Raw genomic sequence first — 17,592 nt, forward strand, 5'->3', positions numbered from 1 at the left:
ATCTGCACTTTACACAATTTTTGTAGCTTCTGCGCTGATCTTGCTATCACGTCATCGCAGTTTAATTTTGGAACTTTCCGTGATGTGCATAGTACTCGGCTAGTGGTCTTTTTTAGCGTAATCCTTTAAATTGCTTGAATGCTGGCCAAGAAACATTTAAATGCTTGCCAAGAAACTTTCCATGAACTCTGATCTACGTTTAGGAAGCTATGTTTAGAAATCGGATCTGAGTTTCGTAAAAGAGACAGGACTGGTAAAATAAAAGTTAACTACTCCTACAAAAAGTTTTATTATGTGGTGGGCTATATGATTTGTTTCAAAACCTTGCTGCTGTTTATAAATCCGCAGGTGGTACTTTATCCACAGGTGTTTTTTGTTAGTCCTGTTTTATGAGTCAACATTTTTGTGATGAAGGAATTTTGGCTAGGATCTTGAAAAATAGAATCCATTTGGCTGAAGACACTTTGATTAAACTGATAGCTTTGTAACTATTAGCGCAGGAGCTGTGATTCACTCTAGAATTTAAGTTCCTCTTAATATGTTCCTGTTTTTTTAAAAAAAAACAAATTAAATGAAGGGTTCACTGTATCTATTTTTTAATGCTGCGGCCGATTGGTGGTCTGATATCGTATATTCGTTTGTGTTAACGTGATAGCAAATTCATTTCTGATTTTTCGTTCTCAAACTGCATTATGTTGGGACTCCCTCTGCCACACACAGACTCAGACGAGTAGTCTTGTCTTGGGTAGAATTAATCTATCGCGCCTCCTCCTATCCCCCCAGAGTCGCTTGAGACAAACTTGTCGGATATTAGTTGATTGTTTTATAGAATTAATGATAGTTTTGATAGAAGATTTCATGATATGACTTGAAAGTGGTGCAATTTCAGAGTTAAAGTTGCCAAATAAAATCGTGTGCAGTTGATGGTTCCATGGATGAATCAGCCGGTCTCTTCCCCAACACATCTACAGAGGCTCCCAATTCGACCTCAACTATAGGGGGTGCTGTCATGGAGGACCGTGAAGAGGATTCGTCACCCACACCTACGCAGATCTCGACGGCCGTAGAATTGTCAAACGGGTTCTCAGATTCACACAGTGTCGAAGGGTCACCTCTGAAAGGAGCTAAGCAGACTAAACCAACAGAAATAGAAGTCCCTCCACCTGTTTTGGGATCACCGGAAGAGAAACTAAGTGGCCAGAACGTGTTCGAAGAACTGGTCAATGCTTGCACGTTTAAAGGAACTCTAAAAGCCTTCAGGCGCTTGTGTGATGCGCTGAATATTGACCCGAATGTTGACCATAGGCAGTTTTACTCTAAGTTGAGCTCACTTGTGCTAACATGGCGAGCCAAGCATTTATGGGCAAAGTTGTCGAAACGAGCCAGCGATCCAGTATACCAAAAAGGCAATGCGGCAATCAATTCGAAAGTTCTAATAATCGGTGCCGGACCTTGTGGGCTTCGAACAGCGATCGAGTGTGCGTTCCTAGGAGCAAAAGTTGTGCTGATTGAAAAACGAGATGCATTCACGAGGAACAACGTTCTGCATCTGTGGGATGTCGTGATCAGGGATCTGAATTCTTTGGGTGCTAAGAAGCTGTACAAGAAGTTCTGTATATCCTCAATTGATCATATCAGCATTCGACAGCTTCAGTTGATATTGCTGAAAATTGCCCTCCTTCTCGGGGTTGAGATCCACCATTCGGTGACCTACGAAGACGTCGTTTCTCCTGAATCGGAAACCGAACAGTGGAAAGCACAACTTTCATGCGCAGATTCAGAGACTGAAAAGCGGCTTAATCAGTACGCTTTCGACGTTTTAATAGGCGCGGACGGGAGGAGGAATTCGTTCTCAGATTTCAAACGATATGCTAATCGAGCAAAGCTAGCAATAGCAATCACAGCAAACTTCAAAAACGGACACACAAATGACGAAAACTCAGTTCCGGAAATTGCTGGTGTTACATCATATGCTAAACCAGAGCTGTTCCAGAAACTGGCCTCTCACAAAATCAATTTGGAGAACATCGTTTACTATAAAGATGCAACACATTACTTCATCATGACAGCACATAAGGCAAGTTTGCTCGAACGAGGTGTGTTGATGTCGGATCACGCAGAAACGGACGTTTTGTTGTCAGAGTCTAACATAAACCAGGAAGAATTGTTAAAATTTGCCCAAGATGCGGCAGATCTGGCCACAGACCACCGGCTGCCGTTAGCCTTCGCTAAGAACCATTACAATCAACCAGACGTCGCAATGTTTGACTTCACGTCTATGTATTATTCGGACCATGCTGCTAGGATTTACAAACAACATGGAAAGTTCCTTATGAAACTGATGGTTGGGGATTCCCTGATAGAACCCTTCTGGCCCACTGGTTCCGGAATAGGCAAAGGGTTCTTGAGTTCGTTCGACGCGGCCTGGTCTGTGAAGAATTGGTGCAGCGGTTCGTGCAGTGTGAATCAGATTCTGTCAGAGCATGAAGCCTCGTACAAAAGCCTTTTCTCACTGCTGTCCTCTGACAAACTGAAGTCGCTGCCTGCCAAACAGTTCTACCCTATCGACCCTTTTGCCAGGTAACATTTTGAAAGCATTTTAAATGGTTCGAGAAACCCCCATCTAGGAAATTAACTCCCTTCTAATACCTCCCGCCCATTTCACCTAGGTTGTAAATTGATTGAGAGCCTCTTTTGTGGGTTTTTCCAGTCTCTGATGAGACAATTAATCAGAAAACTGATGACATTTTTCATTCACGTGTAGGCACTGGGATTTGGTTTCCAGCACTGTGATTTCCAAGCACAAAAGAGAATTGGTTGAAGTTACTCGGATTTACTAAGTTGCTGTATGACTACTTTAGATTACTTTTTTTCAGTTTTGAGTAGTATAAAAGAGTTTACTTATAGCTGAAAACTCAGAATAATACTTTTTCTAGTAAGTAACCAGTTTGGTTTATACGCGTGTGCGTGCGGTCGCCGCTTCATTATTCTTAGAACTATGAAATTATACAGAGAATTTAATGCTTGAAAAAAATGATACGGTATTCGTGGAAAAGTGGTACTCACCGGTTCGAGATATTATTAAACGAGACTTTCGAAGTGACTTCTGCAGTGCCGTAACCTTGCTGAAAACACGCAATTTGCACGTTTCAAAATGACGCAAGTCAATGAAAGTCAATTTCTGTCTATGTATACATAGCAACTTCTGGCATTTTAACTTCTGGCATTGTAGTCTTTCGGCATTTTATAACGTGCACGTGCGTGATTTAAGTCTCCTTTCATTTTTCCAAAAACGACCTGAGAACTGAAAGAAATCAGGCTAATGCAAAAACTGGGTTCGTTCAGTTTGCTAAGCGGCGGATCTGAGTAAAATATGGTCTGCGTCTTTTTAGTGGAACAAATACTGCATCTTAACAAGTTTTTATAGTGTGTAACCGATTAACTGCCATTTGCTTCAGGTACCACAATCTAAGCATGCCTTCTTTACGAGATGTGAAAAAACTGTTTGTCTCTGACCAATCAGAAATCTCAAATGAAGCTGAAGGCGAAGTGATGCCACAGCGTCAGTTAGACCACAACCTACTGCTCCAGTGGGTCCAGAAGACACTTTTAAAATGTGAACAGAATTATTCTGACTTTGTCAAAATTGACGACCTCACTCATTCGTGGCAAGACACACGAGGGTTTGCAGTACTGTTGCACATATTTCAACCTGAGCTGATAAATATTGAGAGGGCACGAGCATTGACCATTGACGAGATGGCAGAGATGGTGTTCAATAAATTGCCAGCAGTCGGAATTTATCCCGGATTGAGTCACTCGGAATTCATCGCAGAAGTGCCGGATGAACTCTCGGTCCTATCCATTCTCGTGCCGCTTTATCATAGGTAAGGTGTTTTCAAGAGCTCTCAATAACTGAGGACATTTTTGATCTCATCACGAGGTTTTTTTTCCTGTTAGAATATCAAGTGGGCGCATGGAATTTAGGCCTATTACAAAATTCCTGTCAAGCCAAATACTCAGTCACATCTTGATTTTTATCGCTATCGATTTCAATTTTTTTGCTAAGCCATTAAATTAGGTCAAAATTTTCGTCCTATTTCAGTTTTTTGTGCTTTACAAAAGTTTTGACATGGTTCTCAAATGGAGCTTGTAGCAATTATGTTAGTCCTGCGGTCTTGACCGATTTTTCGTTCGACCTCAAAAAGGGGATAAACAGGTAAAACGCGGTGGACATTAATTGGCTGAGCAAATCACTGAGCCTTACGCTTTACTGGTCTCTAAGTACGACATTCACCGAAACTGTTGAGAAGACATCAATTTATGGAACGACGGGCGATTCTCAATTAATAGCTGCGAAGCGATCGCTGAGGCTATTATGGCCTTCTCTTGGTTTTTACAATTCAATGAATTTGAATCGTATTGGAGCGCTGTATTTTTTTAATAGCCGCACAGCGATAGCTGGGGCTATTTTTGGCCTTCTCTTGGTTTTTTTTTATTTCGTCATGATTTTTGTTACGACCATATGACGTCACAGCCACTTTTTGTTCATTCGTTCATGCAATTTCGACTGAATTGCATGCGTGACGTCATTTTTCGCTCTTAGTGGAGCGAGTTTTTTTGTTCATTCGCGTGATTAAATTTTTGGTCACACTTGACTTACCTCACTCTCAAAAATGACTTCCTCACTTTGAAATTGACTTTTATTTACTTTAATTCAAAGAGATAAGGTCAAATGGGTGTGTGTTACTCTAAATGAAGGTTATTTGAGATCAGCTAGTAGAGGCAGCAATAACTTATACAGATTTTTAATCAAAATATAACAGATCAGCTTTCAATGAAAAGACAATTTTTTTGGTCTGTCTTTTTTACAGTTTTTTTTAGACTGCCGATCTACGAACCTATTGCGGCTATTTTCTAGCAATCTGCCAGCTATGTTAAAGATCTGTTCGCACATTTTCATGTTTTTTGAAATCAAATTGGAGTAGTGATTTTGGTCACGTCGAAACAGGAAATGGAGCGAAAAGGCGAGTTTTTTCACTCTAATTTTAAAGTAGAGTGATAAAGCGGTGTTTGAACAGAAATTCGTTTTCTAGCTAGTGGTTTTTTGTTCACATGCGGCAATTTCACTTTGGTTTTTACTGGTTTTTTCGATATTTAGATCAGATTATTTTCTAAATGGTTTTCCCCAATCCATCCATAGTTCATTCTAGGCCTAGTTTTTTGTTTGGACCAAATTTCTTTTTCTCGCTAGTTGTTTTTTTGGTCACATGCGGCATTTTGACATTGATTTTCAGTTTTTTTTGAATTTTTATCTGATTTCTTTGGAAATGGTTTTCGCAATTCACTCATAGTCCGTTCTAGGTCTAGTGTTTTTTAGTCATTGAAAATTCTTTGAATTGCACGTTAGGACATGTCCTGCTATGTTTTTATTTTTTAAGATCTGTTCACATATTTTCATGATTTTTGAAGTCAAATTGGATTCGTGATTTTACCAACGCCGAACCAGGAAGTAGAGAGAAAAAGCGAGTGGTATTGCGACGCGAGGGTTTTTCCGCTCTAATTTTAAAGTAGAGTGAGAAAGTGGTGTTTGAACAAAAATTTGTTTTCTCTCTAGTGGTTTTTTTTCATATGCGGAATTTTTACTTTGATTTTTTTTCAATTTTGTGGTTAGGATTTTTTGTAAATGATTTTCCTAATCCAAACATAGTTCATTCTAGGCCTAGTTTTTTGTTTGAAATAAATTTCCTTTTCTCGCCAGTGGTTTTTTTGTTCCCATGCGGCATTTTGACATTGATTTTCTGTTTTTTTATTTGAATTCTTTGGAAATGGTTTTCCCAATTCACTCTTAGTGTCTTCTAGGTCTAGTGTTTTGTTTAGTCAATGAAAATTCTTTGAATTGTACGTCAGGACTTGTCCTGCTATGTTTTTTTTTTATTTCGTCAAGATTTTTGTTAAGACCATATGACGTCACAAACACTTCAAGACTGCTTTTTGCTCCTTCGTTCATGCAATTTCAACTGAATTGCGTGCGTGACGTCATTTTTCACTCTTAGTGGGGCGATTTTTTCAGTGACGTGATTAAGTATTTGTTCACATGTGACTTACCTCACTCTCAAAAATGAATTCCTCACACTGAAATTGACTATTCTTTACTTTAATTCAATCATATGAGGTCAAGTGAGTGTATATCACTCTAATTGAAGGTTATTTAAGAGCAGCTAATAGAAACAGCAATAAGTTATACATATTCTTAAACAAAATTTAGCATCTCTGACCTTAATGAAATGAATCAATTTATTTTTTGGTCTGTCTTTTTTTACTTCTTTTGAGACTGCAGGTTTATGAAGCTATTTTCTAGCAATGTGTCAGCTATGTTCTTAACAGTCCCCCCCCCCCCCCCCCCTCAGTCAGCCCCCCTCACCACCTACCCCGTACGCCTTCCTCTAACCAGTGATTTGGACCCCCCGCGTCCACCTCAACCGCACTGGCTTGACCTCACCCCTGAGACCCCGCTTCATTTTTTTGCCTTGTTGTGCCTAAAATTTCAACACACTTTATTTTATCCGCCGAATATTCTAATTTAGGCTGTATTTCTAATCTATTTACGTTTTGGTGCTTTGTAGTGAGTGACAGTTCCAATCTCTTTGCCGTGTTTTTGTTTTTTTTAACTGCTATTTTTATACGGGATTCATTCAAGAAATCAGCTTGACAGTCACTTCCGGAAGGCATGTTTTTTATCATTAATTCTGAAGCAAATTTGAAGAAGGCAATTTGAAACAGGAATTACTGCTGAAAATATGTGATAAACGTAGTAATTTTTTTATACAGCGCTTTCCGAAAGCGACAAATTTAGGTGTGAAAAAACTTTCTCTAAGGAGCAAAATTTCAGCAGTTTTCTATATTTAAGTTAAATTTCTTTGCTGAAAAATCTTAAATAGGCTATAGACTTAATTAATTGTACGATTGGTTTTAAACCGTTAAAAGTTTTTTTGATAAATATTGGGTTAAATATTTTTGATTTCAAGAATTGTGTCTGCAATTTAATGTTCTCAATTGCTAGAGGGAATGCGCATCGTTGTTATTAATTGCTCTCAAACTAAGTTTGAAATAAATATTTTAAACATGTTTGTCTTTTCATTACTCTCAAAGAGGACTACTGCTATTACAGTTTTTTTTTTTAGCTGAAGCAACTTTGTTCATGACTTGAATTTTGACTTCTTTGTTTTCAAACATCTACCCCTGTTTTTGAACGTTGACTTCTGTGTTCGTTTATTGTTCCGACCCCCACTTTAGTGGGGAGGGAGGAACTATATACTCAACTGGGTTTTTTTTTGTTCAGTCAATTTTGGCCGATCGATATATTCATCGTAGAGAATTGTGAGTGGTATCATTAAAAGCCCGTCCAGTGTACAATACGGAATTAAAAAGATTTTTTCGATTTTCGTTTTTTACAGGGAGTTATCGAGGTTTAAAGTTTTGTGAACATTCAACTGTTTTTGTTCACATTTTCAGTAATTTTTGCTAAAATTTGGCACAAATTTCGCTAATATAATTCGAAATAAGTTAAAATTTTTAACGGCAGATTGTTGTTGTTACCGTTAGAGATAGAAGAGCGTGGCTGAATTGTTTGATTGAAGTTTTTTTTGGCTAAAATTTTTGATATTTTTTTTCAAAATTCAAACTTTTTTCATCAAAATGGCACAAAATGTGCTTTTTTGGTCCACTTTATTAAAGTTTGCCAGACTTAGTAAACTAGAAACCTTAACACAGACTCCCTAATCTCAAAAAGAGCGCTAGTTGCAATTAGGCTACGTATGACAGTCTTCTGGAATTAAAACTTTGCCGTTTTTTGCAGATTTAACTCGATAATTATACAAAATGCATCGTTGTTTTTTTTTTAATATTTGAAGAACTCCACTCAACAAATGGTCTAATTCGCAAACACTTGGAACACTTGGTCGGTTAGCTGGGCGCGAGACAAAATCAGGGAGAGGTTCGATAATATCATGGATTCTTAGAATCAGAGACTTTTTGGTTTTAATTTTGATTGTGCCTTTTTCAAAATATTTTGCTTTTTTTTTAATGTTAATTACTGACAAATTTTTTTATTCGCGGCTCCGTTAATGACAATTACAATTTACGTAAATTTGAGTCTGAATGTATAGACAGTTTGTTTTCAGAGAACCAAAGGGTTTTTATGGCTTTGAGGAATAGTTTTTGTAAAATTTAACTGAATTCTTGTCTTTTGCCTTCAATTGCTATTCTTTTGGCAGTGTGATTTTTAAATTTAACCACTCAGTGATCTAAAGTTCTTCCATAGGAGGTGCAGGTTAACCTTTTCTATTCATTCGGTTGTTACCTAATGTCTCTTATGTTATTGAAAGTATTTGTTTTAAGGAAATTTCTGTGATTTTTTGAACTTGTCAATTTTTTGTATTAATTTAGACAACATTTTGTTTATTCACAGGAAGTACAGGTCACCCTTTCCTCCCTAAGAAATAGAAACTAATTTTGTGGCCGATTGTTTTAACAGAAGGTTTTCTTGCTTTTGTTACTACGAGTTTTCATTCAAAATTTTCTGATTTTTGTGCATAATTGCCCATTTTGGCTGTTGTTTTTGTTTCTTCTGTAAATTGTCACATTATTTAACAATCTAACTGAAAGAAGCTTTACAACATTTGACACTGAACATTTTTTTGGTTTCATAACATATGGTTTAAAGGGCTGCGACACCGTCCTCTTGCAGAAATTGGTAGAGTTTTTTTATTTTTGCCCTTTATTTGTTGTTAATTTTTGTTGTCATATGCCAAATATTGTATAATTAAAGGTCTCAGTGGCCAACTATAGATAAACAAATGAACTTAATATTTGATAGCGGTAGATAGCCAATGGTTATTTTGACTTGCAAATTAACTTTCTAAAAAAGAGTAATAGTATTCTTCAACTTATCACTTTTTGTTCTGGTTTGCGTTTTTTTCTTCCTATTTTACTATATTGTATCATTTTCGTAAATTAGCCTCATTGTTTAGAATTGTTTTTAATATTTTGTTGAATCAAACAATAATTTTTCTGTTGTTTAAACGTTTTAAATTTTTAAATGATGTCTTCAGGGCTTAGACAATTTGTTTCAGCAGTTTTGTGAAGTTTAGTTACTTTTCAGATTTTGTGGTTCTTTTTGTTGTCATTTTGTGATATACGTTTTACAAAAAGACGTTATAATAATCAAAGGAGACGCAAATGAAGATGTTATGTTCTCGCGGTTAATATCTTATAAATTTAATGGCTTCAAAACTGTGGTTTCGAAAAGTTGTTTGTAAAAGTTATTAGTTCAGCTTGTAATTAATGTTATTTTATAGTCTTATTATTTAGTCTCATTAATAACAGTCGCGATTAGTTTTCCAAGTATTTGCAAGACAAACTGTCTACTCCTTTAGTCGAAAGCTTTTGTTGGCTATGAATTTTGAAAATATTTGTTTTTAATTAAAAAAAAAGTGATAGATTTTTGAGATCTGCCAATTTTATTTCTGTTAAATTTTAGCTAAGCATCTCTTTATACAATTCACATCATTTATCTATTGAAATACAGTGTGCTCTTCATAAAGGTTTTATTTTCCTCAAATGGTCTTTCTTCTTGGAACAACCACTTTTCATAAAACCAATTTTCGTGATTTTTGTATATTTGCCCCATTTTTGTAGGTTTTTGTTTTCTTTTCACAGTATCACAACAATGGGCGTCATTTGATTTACAATAGTTGTCACCTGCAAAAAATGCAAACGAAGATTTTTATTGTTTTTAGTGATCAGCTTAATATTTAATTGATTGGGGGGACATCGTTTTCGTGCATAATTTTTCGTGCAAATTTTTGCATAATTTTCGTTTTTGTCTATTTGTCGTTCTTTTTGTAGCCGTATGACATTTCCCCGATGATGAAAGGCCTCAGTCGCTCTCTATTGAGGTTTAAAAGACTCTCTCAAAGATTTCATTTGATGCGTAATCTTTCTGATCAGTTCGAATTTAATTCTTTTTTTAAAAAAGCAATGTTTTAATAAATTCTGCCCCTTTTTCTCATTTCTAGTCGACTTGTTGCCAAGTTGCATTGAGGAAAAGTCCCATATTTTGTTCCAAAAAGGTACCGGTTAATCCTCTTAGTATAAATTTTATCTGATGCCATTTTGATTTGGTTAGTGGTTTTCAAAAAATGGACAAGGCGTTTTGGTCGCAATTAATATTTTTAACTATTTGATTTTTTTGCCGTCTTTTCTGGTAGTCATATTATTGTAGCTTCTGGTCTCGTAGGCCCTCTAGAGTAGATTTTTTAATTCTTTTAGTAGTTTGTTGAACGATATGTTGATATGTTAATTTTTTTTATCTCTTCCTCATTTGGTAGACAATTAAGTGAAAAATGTAGATGAGCGGGGTCGGAACTTAATGTGCGAACGCACTTTACCGAGCCGCCTTGTTGGACTTTAACGGTAGCTTAGTTTGTATAGTTTGTAATGTTTGGTAATAAGGAATTGCTGGTAATATTGAAGTCGATATGTTCATTTTGAGGATTGTTGATCCCATATAAGCCCCCCCCCCCTTACCTGTTTAAGCTCCAAATCAATCACCTACCTATCAAACCCCTGCCTGCCCCCCCTCCCCACTTATCTACCCACCCCTTGAGCACCTTTCTACCCCCTGCCCCCCCCCCCCCCCCCACACACACACACCAACCACCTACCTATCAAACATCTGACCATACGTTGCCATCCTTCTATACTCTCATTTAGAAGCATGGGTAAGCTTAATCTGCAGGGTATGTTTGGCTAATTCGTCCTGCAATCTTTACATTGTTGTACTAGGTTTCGAGATGCCGTTCCCGCCAGCCAACTGCCGAAGTACAACAAAATCATTGACAATAATTCCGAGTTTGCAATTCCTCACAGCTCCAAGTCGGGAGATGAGCGCAAAAGCCGCCATAACCATCACCACAGACAGCTGCTCCAGCACCACCACTACCGCAATACTTCCGTCAACCCTTCCCCCTCCTCAAAGGGAACAGGCGACTCGACTATTCCCCTCTTTGCCAGAGAAAGCTCAGTACCCAAGTCCGCGTCTAAAACCAGCAAGAACTCGAAGCCAACTGGCCAGATTAAGAAACTGGACTTGACAGACAACAAATGGCTGGAATCTTTGAATGACGATGCGTTCAGTAAATCGACACGAGTGACGGCAAATGAGAAACGGTCAAAACCTAGACGAGCGTTGAGATCGGCAGGGGGTTCCGAGGATGTGATTGGAGGAGATGAATCTGATCACTCCTCTAGTCCATCAAATTCGCCCTCAAAATATTCAAAACCAGGTGTTAAAAAACCAGGAGCAGAGAAGGTGAAGTGTCTTTACTGCAAAGAAGACGTGCTAATGTTGGACCGAATGCTATTAGAGAGCCTTTACTTTCACAGAAGCTGTTTCAGATGCATTTACTGCAAAAAGGTGCTCACAGAACAAACGTATTGTTACTTCAAAAGTGAAGATGGTGAAACGAATCATTTCTACTGCAGTACCCATCATAGATGGCGAACCGAAGGCTACATCGGCCCTCCAACCCAAGTTGCAGAGAAGTTGCCCGGGTACAAGGGTACAGTGACCGTGCCTGGACCCGAGCGGAAAAAGGCTGGAGGATTGGCCGCGCTTCTGACAGACATCCCGATCCAGCAAGCAGTAAAACCAGTGGAAAGAATACAAATCGAAGTCTCCAAGGCTCGCCCAGCTGCTAAGAAGGAGCTTACAGAAGAGGAAATGTCAGACTTTAATTACGGACCTGGTTATCAGACAGCGGAAAACAAAAGCGAAACATCAAGCGATGAAGCGTCTGATTTGAACGCGAGTAATCTCTTAGATTCGGCTGTTTTGTCCCCCGATGCAATGTCCAACTGGCGTGAAATGTACAGCGCCAGGAAATTTCTATCCGGCGCTAAACCGCCATCGGCTAACGATGACAAGGCGAAGAATGGCAAATCAGGAGATGGTGGATTCTCAGTTCGGAACAAGCGAAAGCAAGTTGAATCTGAAGACGATGCTGATGACGAAGGCGATACTGAAATTGAGCGAAGTGATAACGAAGAGAATGACAGTGGAACCGAAGTCGAAAACAAACCTTCAGATGAAAGCTCGGACGAAAGCGCATCCGAGGAAAGCAGTCCAGACACAGCTCAGGAAATGTCAGAGCCTGAAACCCGATTTGCAGCTTCGGTCCCCGTTCCTGGAAAGCATGCATCGCCGATAAAGAAGAAATCGAAGCCTCCGCGGGTCAAACTTCCCATTAGTGCGAAGCGAGTTCAGCCCGAGGACTCTGAAACTGAAGTCGAGGGTGATAGAGTCAAGAACTTCAAACGTCGACGAGCTCGAAGACCTCGTCCTGCAAAGGAACGAGTGATGAAAGTGACCCCTGCAGAAATCAGGCTTAAAACAGACGTGCAGCCGGAACCAATGAGCCTGGATGTGCTCTTAGGTGGCGGCAATAACCAAACTTCAGATCCGAACCGGTTTACAAAGAGCATGAACGATACCTCGCCGGATATACCCGTCCCTCCTTCCCACAGCAGTATAGTACACAGACGCGAAGTAATCAAAATAAGAAGCAATTTCTTAGAAGCGCAGAAAAAGCCAGAAATTGTTACTAGTATTTCTAATGAGAATATCAGTGCCTCTGCGAACAATAAACCCAGCGAGGCACCTATAGACGTTGACAATGATACGGCTTTCAAAAGTGATGTCAAGAGTGATGTTGTCTCAAAGGCACCCGAAACCGACCAGCCAGAAAAAACAAGTGCAGTGAGAAAACCGTCTACTGCGTCTGGAGGTGCAGCTGGAGTTGCGACCGCAGCTCAAGAAGAGATTGTGAAGAAGACTTTGGACTACATCCCGCAGTCCTCGGCTCTCACTCTCATGGAGCAGCTGGACCAAACATACAAGCAGTTTAAACAGGAGGAGAAACCAGTTCAGCCCGTGGAACCTTTAAAGCAGGTTAGACGCCGAAAGTAAAGAAAGAGGGGGGGGGGGTACTGAGCATTTTAAATGTTTTTTTTTTAATTTCAAAGAATTTTATAGATATTAAGCAAAATTATCTTGCTTGGATTCAAGTCTGATTAATATTATTTTTCATAACTCTCGTGGAAACAGATGACAATCACGTGTCACCTGTTTCCACGAGGACCACGTGGACTTGTTAAATTCTTTCAGCTATTAGTAAAAAGAAGCTTAAGATATAAATACTCTTCTGCCGCATCTGGCGTTTTTACGGTCTATTTCAATGTTAAACGAATACTCAAAAAAGTGAAGATCTGCTGATGTGAATTAACCAAACAAAGATGTGAATTGTAGTAAATCTAACCAAATTTAAATTTAATGCTTTTCTGAACAGGTGCGAATCGTAACTCCACCACCTGAAGAGAAGATCAGTGAGATGAAGGAATCCCCGCCTGTGCCCGCTTTTGACCCTCGAGTCAACATCGAGAACTCTGTCAGAAAGGCACTGGGTTCCAAGACTCGTGAGGAGGAGCGAGCTGAGAGGAAAGCGAGGATGGCGAGTTTGAAAGCTGCCCATTTTGGTGCTGGAGCTAGTGGCAATGAAATTGTGAAAAGAGTTCCCGAAAGTGAACTTAAAGTTAGCACCACCAATGCTCAGAAACCGGGACCTTTGAGCCCGACATCACCAACGGTCCCAGTTGTGAAACCTTTCAAAATGACAACGTATATGTCGAAAGAGTTCACAAAATTGCCCGGCTCAAGTACAATAAATGTTGAGAACAAGTTTAATAGCTCTATTCATGTGCCCATCAAGACAACAGGTTTGACAATATCGAAAGATACGGGAAAGTTGATCCTGCAACAGAGTGCAACCGAGACCGCAAAAATGACGAAAACTGGTCAAATAATTGAAAGTAATAAATCTATAGAGTCAAAGGCTACAATGAGACCTATGAGTGTTAATATTAGCTCTCCAGTTGCTTCAGTTTCATCTAGCAACCAACCGAAAGCTTTGGAAGGTCCTTCACCTATATCACCCGCCCTTAGTGAACCCAAAGTGACCGAACCGAAAAGCATGAAGTCGCCAACCGGATCACAAACCAAGAGTCCGAGCTCCTCAATTTCGGCGTTCTCATCGTCGCTTTTTGGATCTCGAACATCGTCAATGTCAGATTCGAGGCCGCCCAGTGGAGTGCAAAAAGCTCCACAAAAGTCACCCGCTAAAGGAACTAAAGCGACTGTTGATACTGTTTCGAAATCCGTACCAAATAGTAACCCTTTAGCGGTGTCCCCCGGCAGTGAGAGCGTCCTGTCGGGGTCCAACTCGACTTCCGAATTGTCAAGTCGTCCGGTGTCCACTGCTGGCACCCCAGTCGGAACCGAGTCTCAACAGGTGAAACACACAAAGCTCAATTCTACAGTAAAGGTAACTCTTCTTGATTCAAGGCCGCAGCCTATTCTGAGCTACAAAACAGAAAAGAAAGAGGATAAAGATACTCTAGATCGGAAATCTCAGGTGTGTCTGACAGATCTGGACGATCCTGGAATCGTATCTGATACTGCCCAGGTCAAGTCACCGAAAAGTGGAAGCATGAAATTCTTCAAAAAGTTCAAATCTAGCTTTTCATCCGATAAAGAATCGAAACTGGCCAAAATGAAGCATCAGAAATCCACACCTGCCTTGAACGATGGTGCAAATTACTTAGATGAGCAACAAGAAAAGACGAAAACTCTTGGAGCTGAAACTAGCAGCCCTAATTTGTTTGCCAAGAAAGACAAAAATTTCTTTACTAGTCACTTTCGCATCAAGTCGGCGACGTTGAAAAACGAGAAGCTCGGAGGGATGCCAAATAAAGAGAGCAACAAGTCAGACTCCAAACTTGGATTGCACGTTGGCACTGGTCATCAGCGAAAGTCATCGCAGTCATTTAGGGAAAAGCCCACAAGTCAAAGCGAGAAAAGAAGAGCAGAACGTAAGTCGGAACCTGCTCCAATGTCGACACCAACACCATCCGATGATACTCCCGTCACAGAGAAAAGGGTTCCGACTATAGCGTCATCCCCAGCTCCTTCCGATGATACTCCAGTTAACGAAAGGAAGGAGCTTCCTTTCCCTGCAAGTCTGCCGGAGTCAGGAGCTCAAAAGGGTTCGCCAGAACCGGCATCAAAGAAAGACTTCGAACTGCGAACCGATGCTCCGTTAGCGGAACCAGAAACAAAAGTCGAAGATGAGAAACCAGCAAAGAAACAACCTCCCGCATCTCCAGAAAAGACTCCAGAAGTGCGACCCGAAACCCCAACTGGAAACAAAAACGAAAACAAAGTTGCAGCGGAGATTTTGAAAAGCAATAGGAAAGCTCGCCAAACGAAACAGAAAGAAAAGATAAAACAGATGCAGCTGAAATTAGGCTTGAAATATCTGCCGGGAACTCTGGATTCGAAAATCGATTCAATAACTGATTTCTGCTCTGGAAGGCGGACGTCTGGTGTGAACAAAGACCTGGATGATCTGTACAATGAAGTGGCGAGCACTGAAAAGGATTTGCCATACTACAAACAGACCGATTTGAGGAGATCTATGGAAAAGCTAACTGATCGGACCTTGCAATCATTTGAAATCCTTCTTGAGAACGACGTTCCAGGTGATGCGAATGTAAACGGTAAGACGAATGGAATCGAAAATGGGCATCGGGAGAAGGAATTGGTCCAAATGGAAATTATTGCGAAAAGAATGGAAAATTTGGAGCACGTCAACCGATGTCAGAATCTAGAACGCGTAACTCGCGAAATTGCTGAAAAGGAGGTTATTTTGAAAACAATCAGCGAGCGAGGCGAAGCAATTGAGAAGAGCTTGTTGGATAAAAAGTTGAAGAAAAAAGACAAACCTGAGCTTACTCAAAAATGGGTAGAAGTTAAACAGGAGTTAGACAACACTACTGCAGAAATATCAGAATTAGTGTATACTCGTGAACAGTTAATATTAGACGTGAGGCATTATAATCTAAAACAGGAGATCCGAGATTTGATGTTGATTCCTGATAAGGATAAAAATAAAGAACAGGTAGAGCGCGAGAAACAGCTGCTACAAGAGATTATTCAGGTTGTGGAAGAAAAAAATCAGCTAGTTCAGAAGTTGGAAAGCGAGAGGTTATTGGACGAACAGTTATTGCATTCGGACAGCGGGGCGGCTTCAGGTCTATCAGGAAACGTAAACAGCTCCACAAACTCTTTGAAGCCTAACCGAAAAATCAAAAAGATGTTTAAGAAGTAACTTCAGAATTAGCCTTAAATTCTGTACGTTTGATAAATTTATTGTTGGCCAATAGTTCAAAATTGTTTTCTGACTAATTTTACTACCTTTTGGTTAGTTCGCAATGATTGGGGTTGCTTGAAGCTATAAATTAATCCTGTAAATCGATTTATTTCACCATTTCTGACAGTGGTGCCATTTTTCAGCTGTGTTATTAGCGGTTAGTTTCTTAAATTGTGTATTTTGATTAATGGCGCTGTCAATTTTGAGTTTGCATGGCGTTTTGTATAAAATTGTCCAACTAATGAGCAAAAGTGCTGAGAAAGAAGTGCTTCGATACCTGACATTCTCTCGTTTTGTGACTTATTTTGGTGCAACTTGCTTTTTGGGTAACCACTCCCCCCTCTTCCTCCTTCCCCCGCATTTACAACCCCCACCCCTCCCACCAAACCTCCGTGCAGCTTCTTTTTTGGCCGTTAAATGGGCAGAAACATTTTACGTTTTCCAAACTAAAGCTAAAATAAGGCAAGTTGGATCTTAAAACTATGCCAAAGTGATTCATTCTTATCAAAACCAAATCGGCATGTTTTCATAAAGGTCCGCGTTCTTTGTGCTTGCTGGAGGGGGTGGGGGGGTGGGGTGGGGTGGGGTGGGGTGGGATTGAGGGGAGTTATTAATGACCTCAAACTATAGTTGATTAACAATCGAATCCATATAAAATATATGTTGTATGATGTTGAAAATATTTTGATAGATTTAAGATTATTTTCATAGCGCTTCTTCACAAACTGACTGGCAACCAAATGTGCACCTTCACTCATCTCTTTTCAAATTGTCAAATATTTTTGTTCATATTGTAGATTAGGAAAAAAACATAATTAAGGATGCTCCATAAGAAACAATGTAACTAATAACTTCCTCCATTAATAAAACTCATACCAGTTTAACTTATAACTTCCTATGTGAGAAAACTTATACAGAGGACCTATCAGCCATTTATTGCCTTCATAATGATTACGACTTCATAAACCGTAATTAAAAAAAGACAGATTATAATTACTCTAACTAAGAAATAGCCTACGATCATATTAAGCTAACTGGTTGCTGACCTCTGAGCACTGTTTGCACTACCTCTTTAATTTTGAACACTTTAGGTCAAAGTTTTGAACAGCTTCAACAAATCGTGTTCAAAACTAGGCGTATGTTGAACCCGCAATCAAAAATATGAACAGATGCAAGTCACACAGATCTAAAACCATTTTGACAGTAACCAGTTCTGAACAGAACAGTTATCACTTCAAACCATTTTGACAACTGATTCCATTTT

The 17,592-nt window shown here is 39.4% G+C and overlaps 1 protein-coding gene across 1 annotated transcript; it reads left to right on the plus strand.

Annotated features, from left to right (window-relative positions):
• Positions 1-859: 859 nt before the first annotated feature.
• LOC142335914 (uncharacterized) lies at positions 860-16,734 on the plus strand. Its single transcript, XM_075384297.1, has 4 exons — positions 860-2,580; positions 3,459-3,887; positions 10,849-13,012; positions 13,410-16,734. The coding sequence occupies exons 1-4, from the start codon at positions 932-934 to the stop codon at positions 16,284-16,286; spliced, it is 7,119 nt and encodes a 2,372-aa protein (XP_075240412.1). The 5' UTR covers positions 860-931; the 3' UTR covers positions 16,287-16,734.
• The last annotated feature ends 858 nt before the right edge of the window (positions 16,735-17,592 follow it).

Source organism: Convolutriloba macropyga, chromosome 3, assembly GCF_964194025.1.
Source record: "Convolutriloba macropyga chromosome 3, txConMacr16.3, whole genome shotgun sequence".
Taxonomy (NCBI): Eukaryota; Metazoa; Xenacoelomorpha; order Acoela; family Convolutidae; genus Convolutriloba; species Convolutriloba macropyga.

What these genes read in the sequence shown, in the direction of transcription:
- LOC142335914 (XM_075384297.1), top strand. Translation starts at nt 932, where the DNA reads ATGGATGAATCAGCCGGTCTCTTCCCCAACACATCTACAGAGGCTCCC. An exon ending in CTCGTGCCGCTTTATCATAG is followed by an intron (nt 3,888 to 10,848) that starts GTAAGGTGTTTT and finishes TTGTTGTACTAG; the next exon opens with GTTTCGAGATGCCGTTCCCG. An exon ending in CCGTGGAACCTTTAAAGCAG is followed by an intron (nt 13,013 to 13,409) that starts GTTAGACGCCGA and finishes TTTTCTGAACAG; the next exon opens with GTGCGAATCGTAACTCCACC.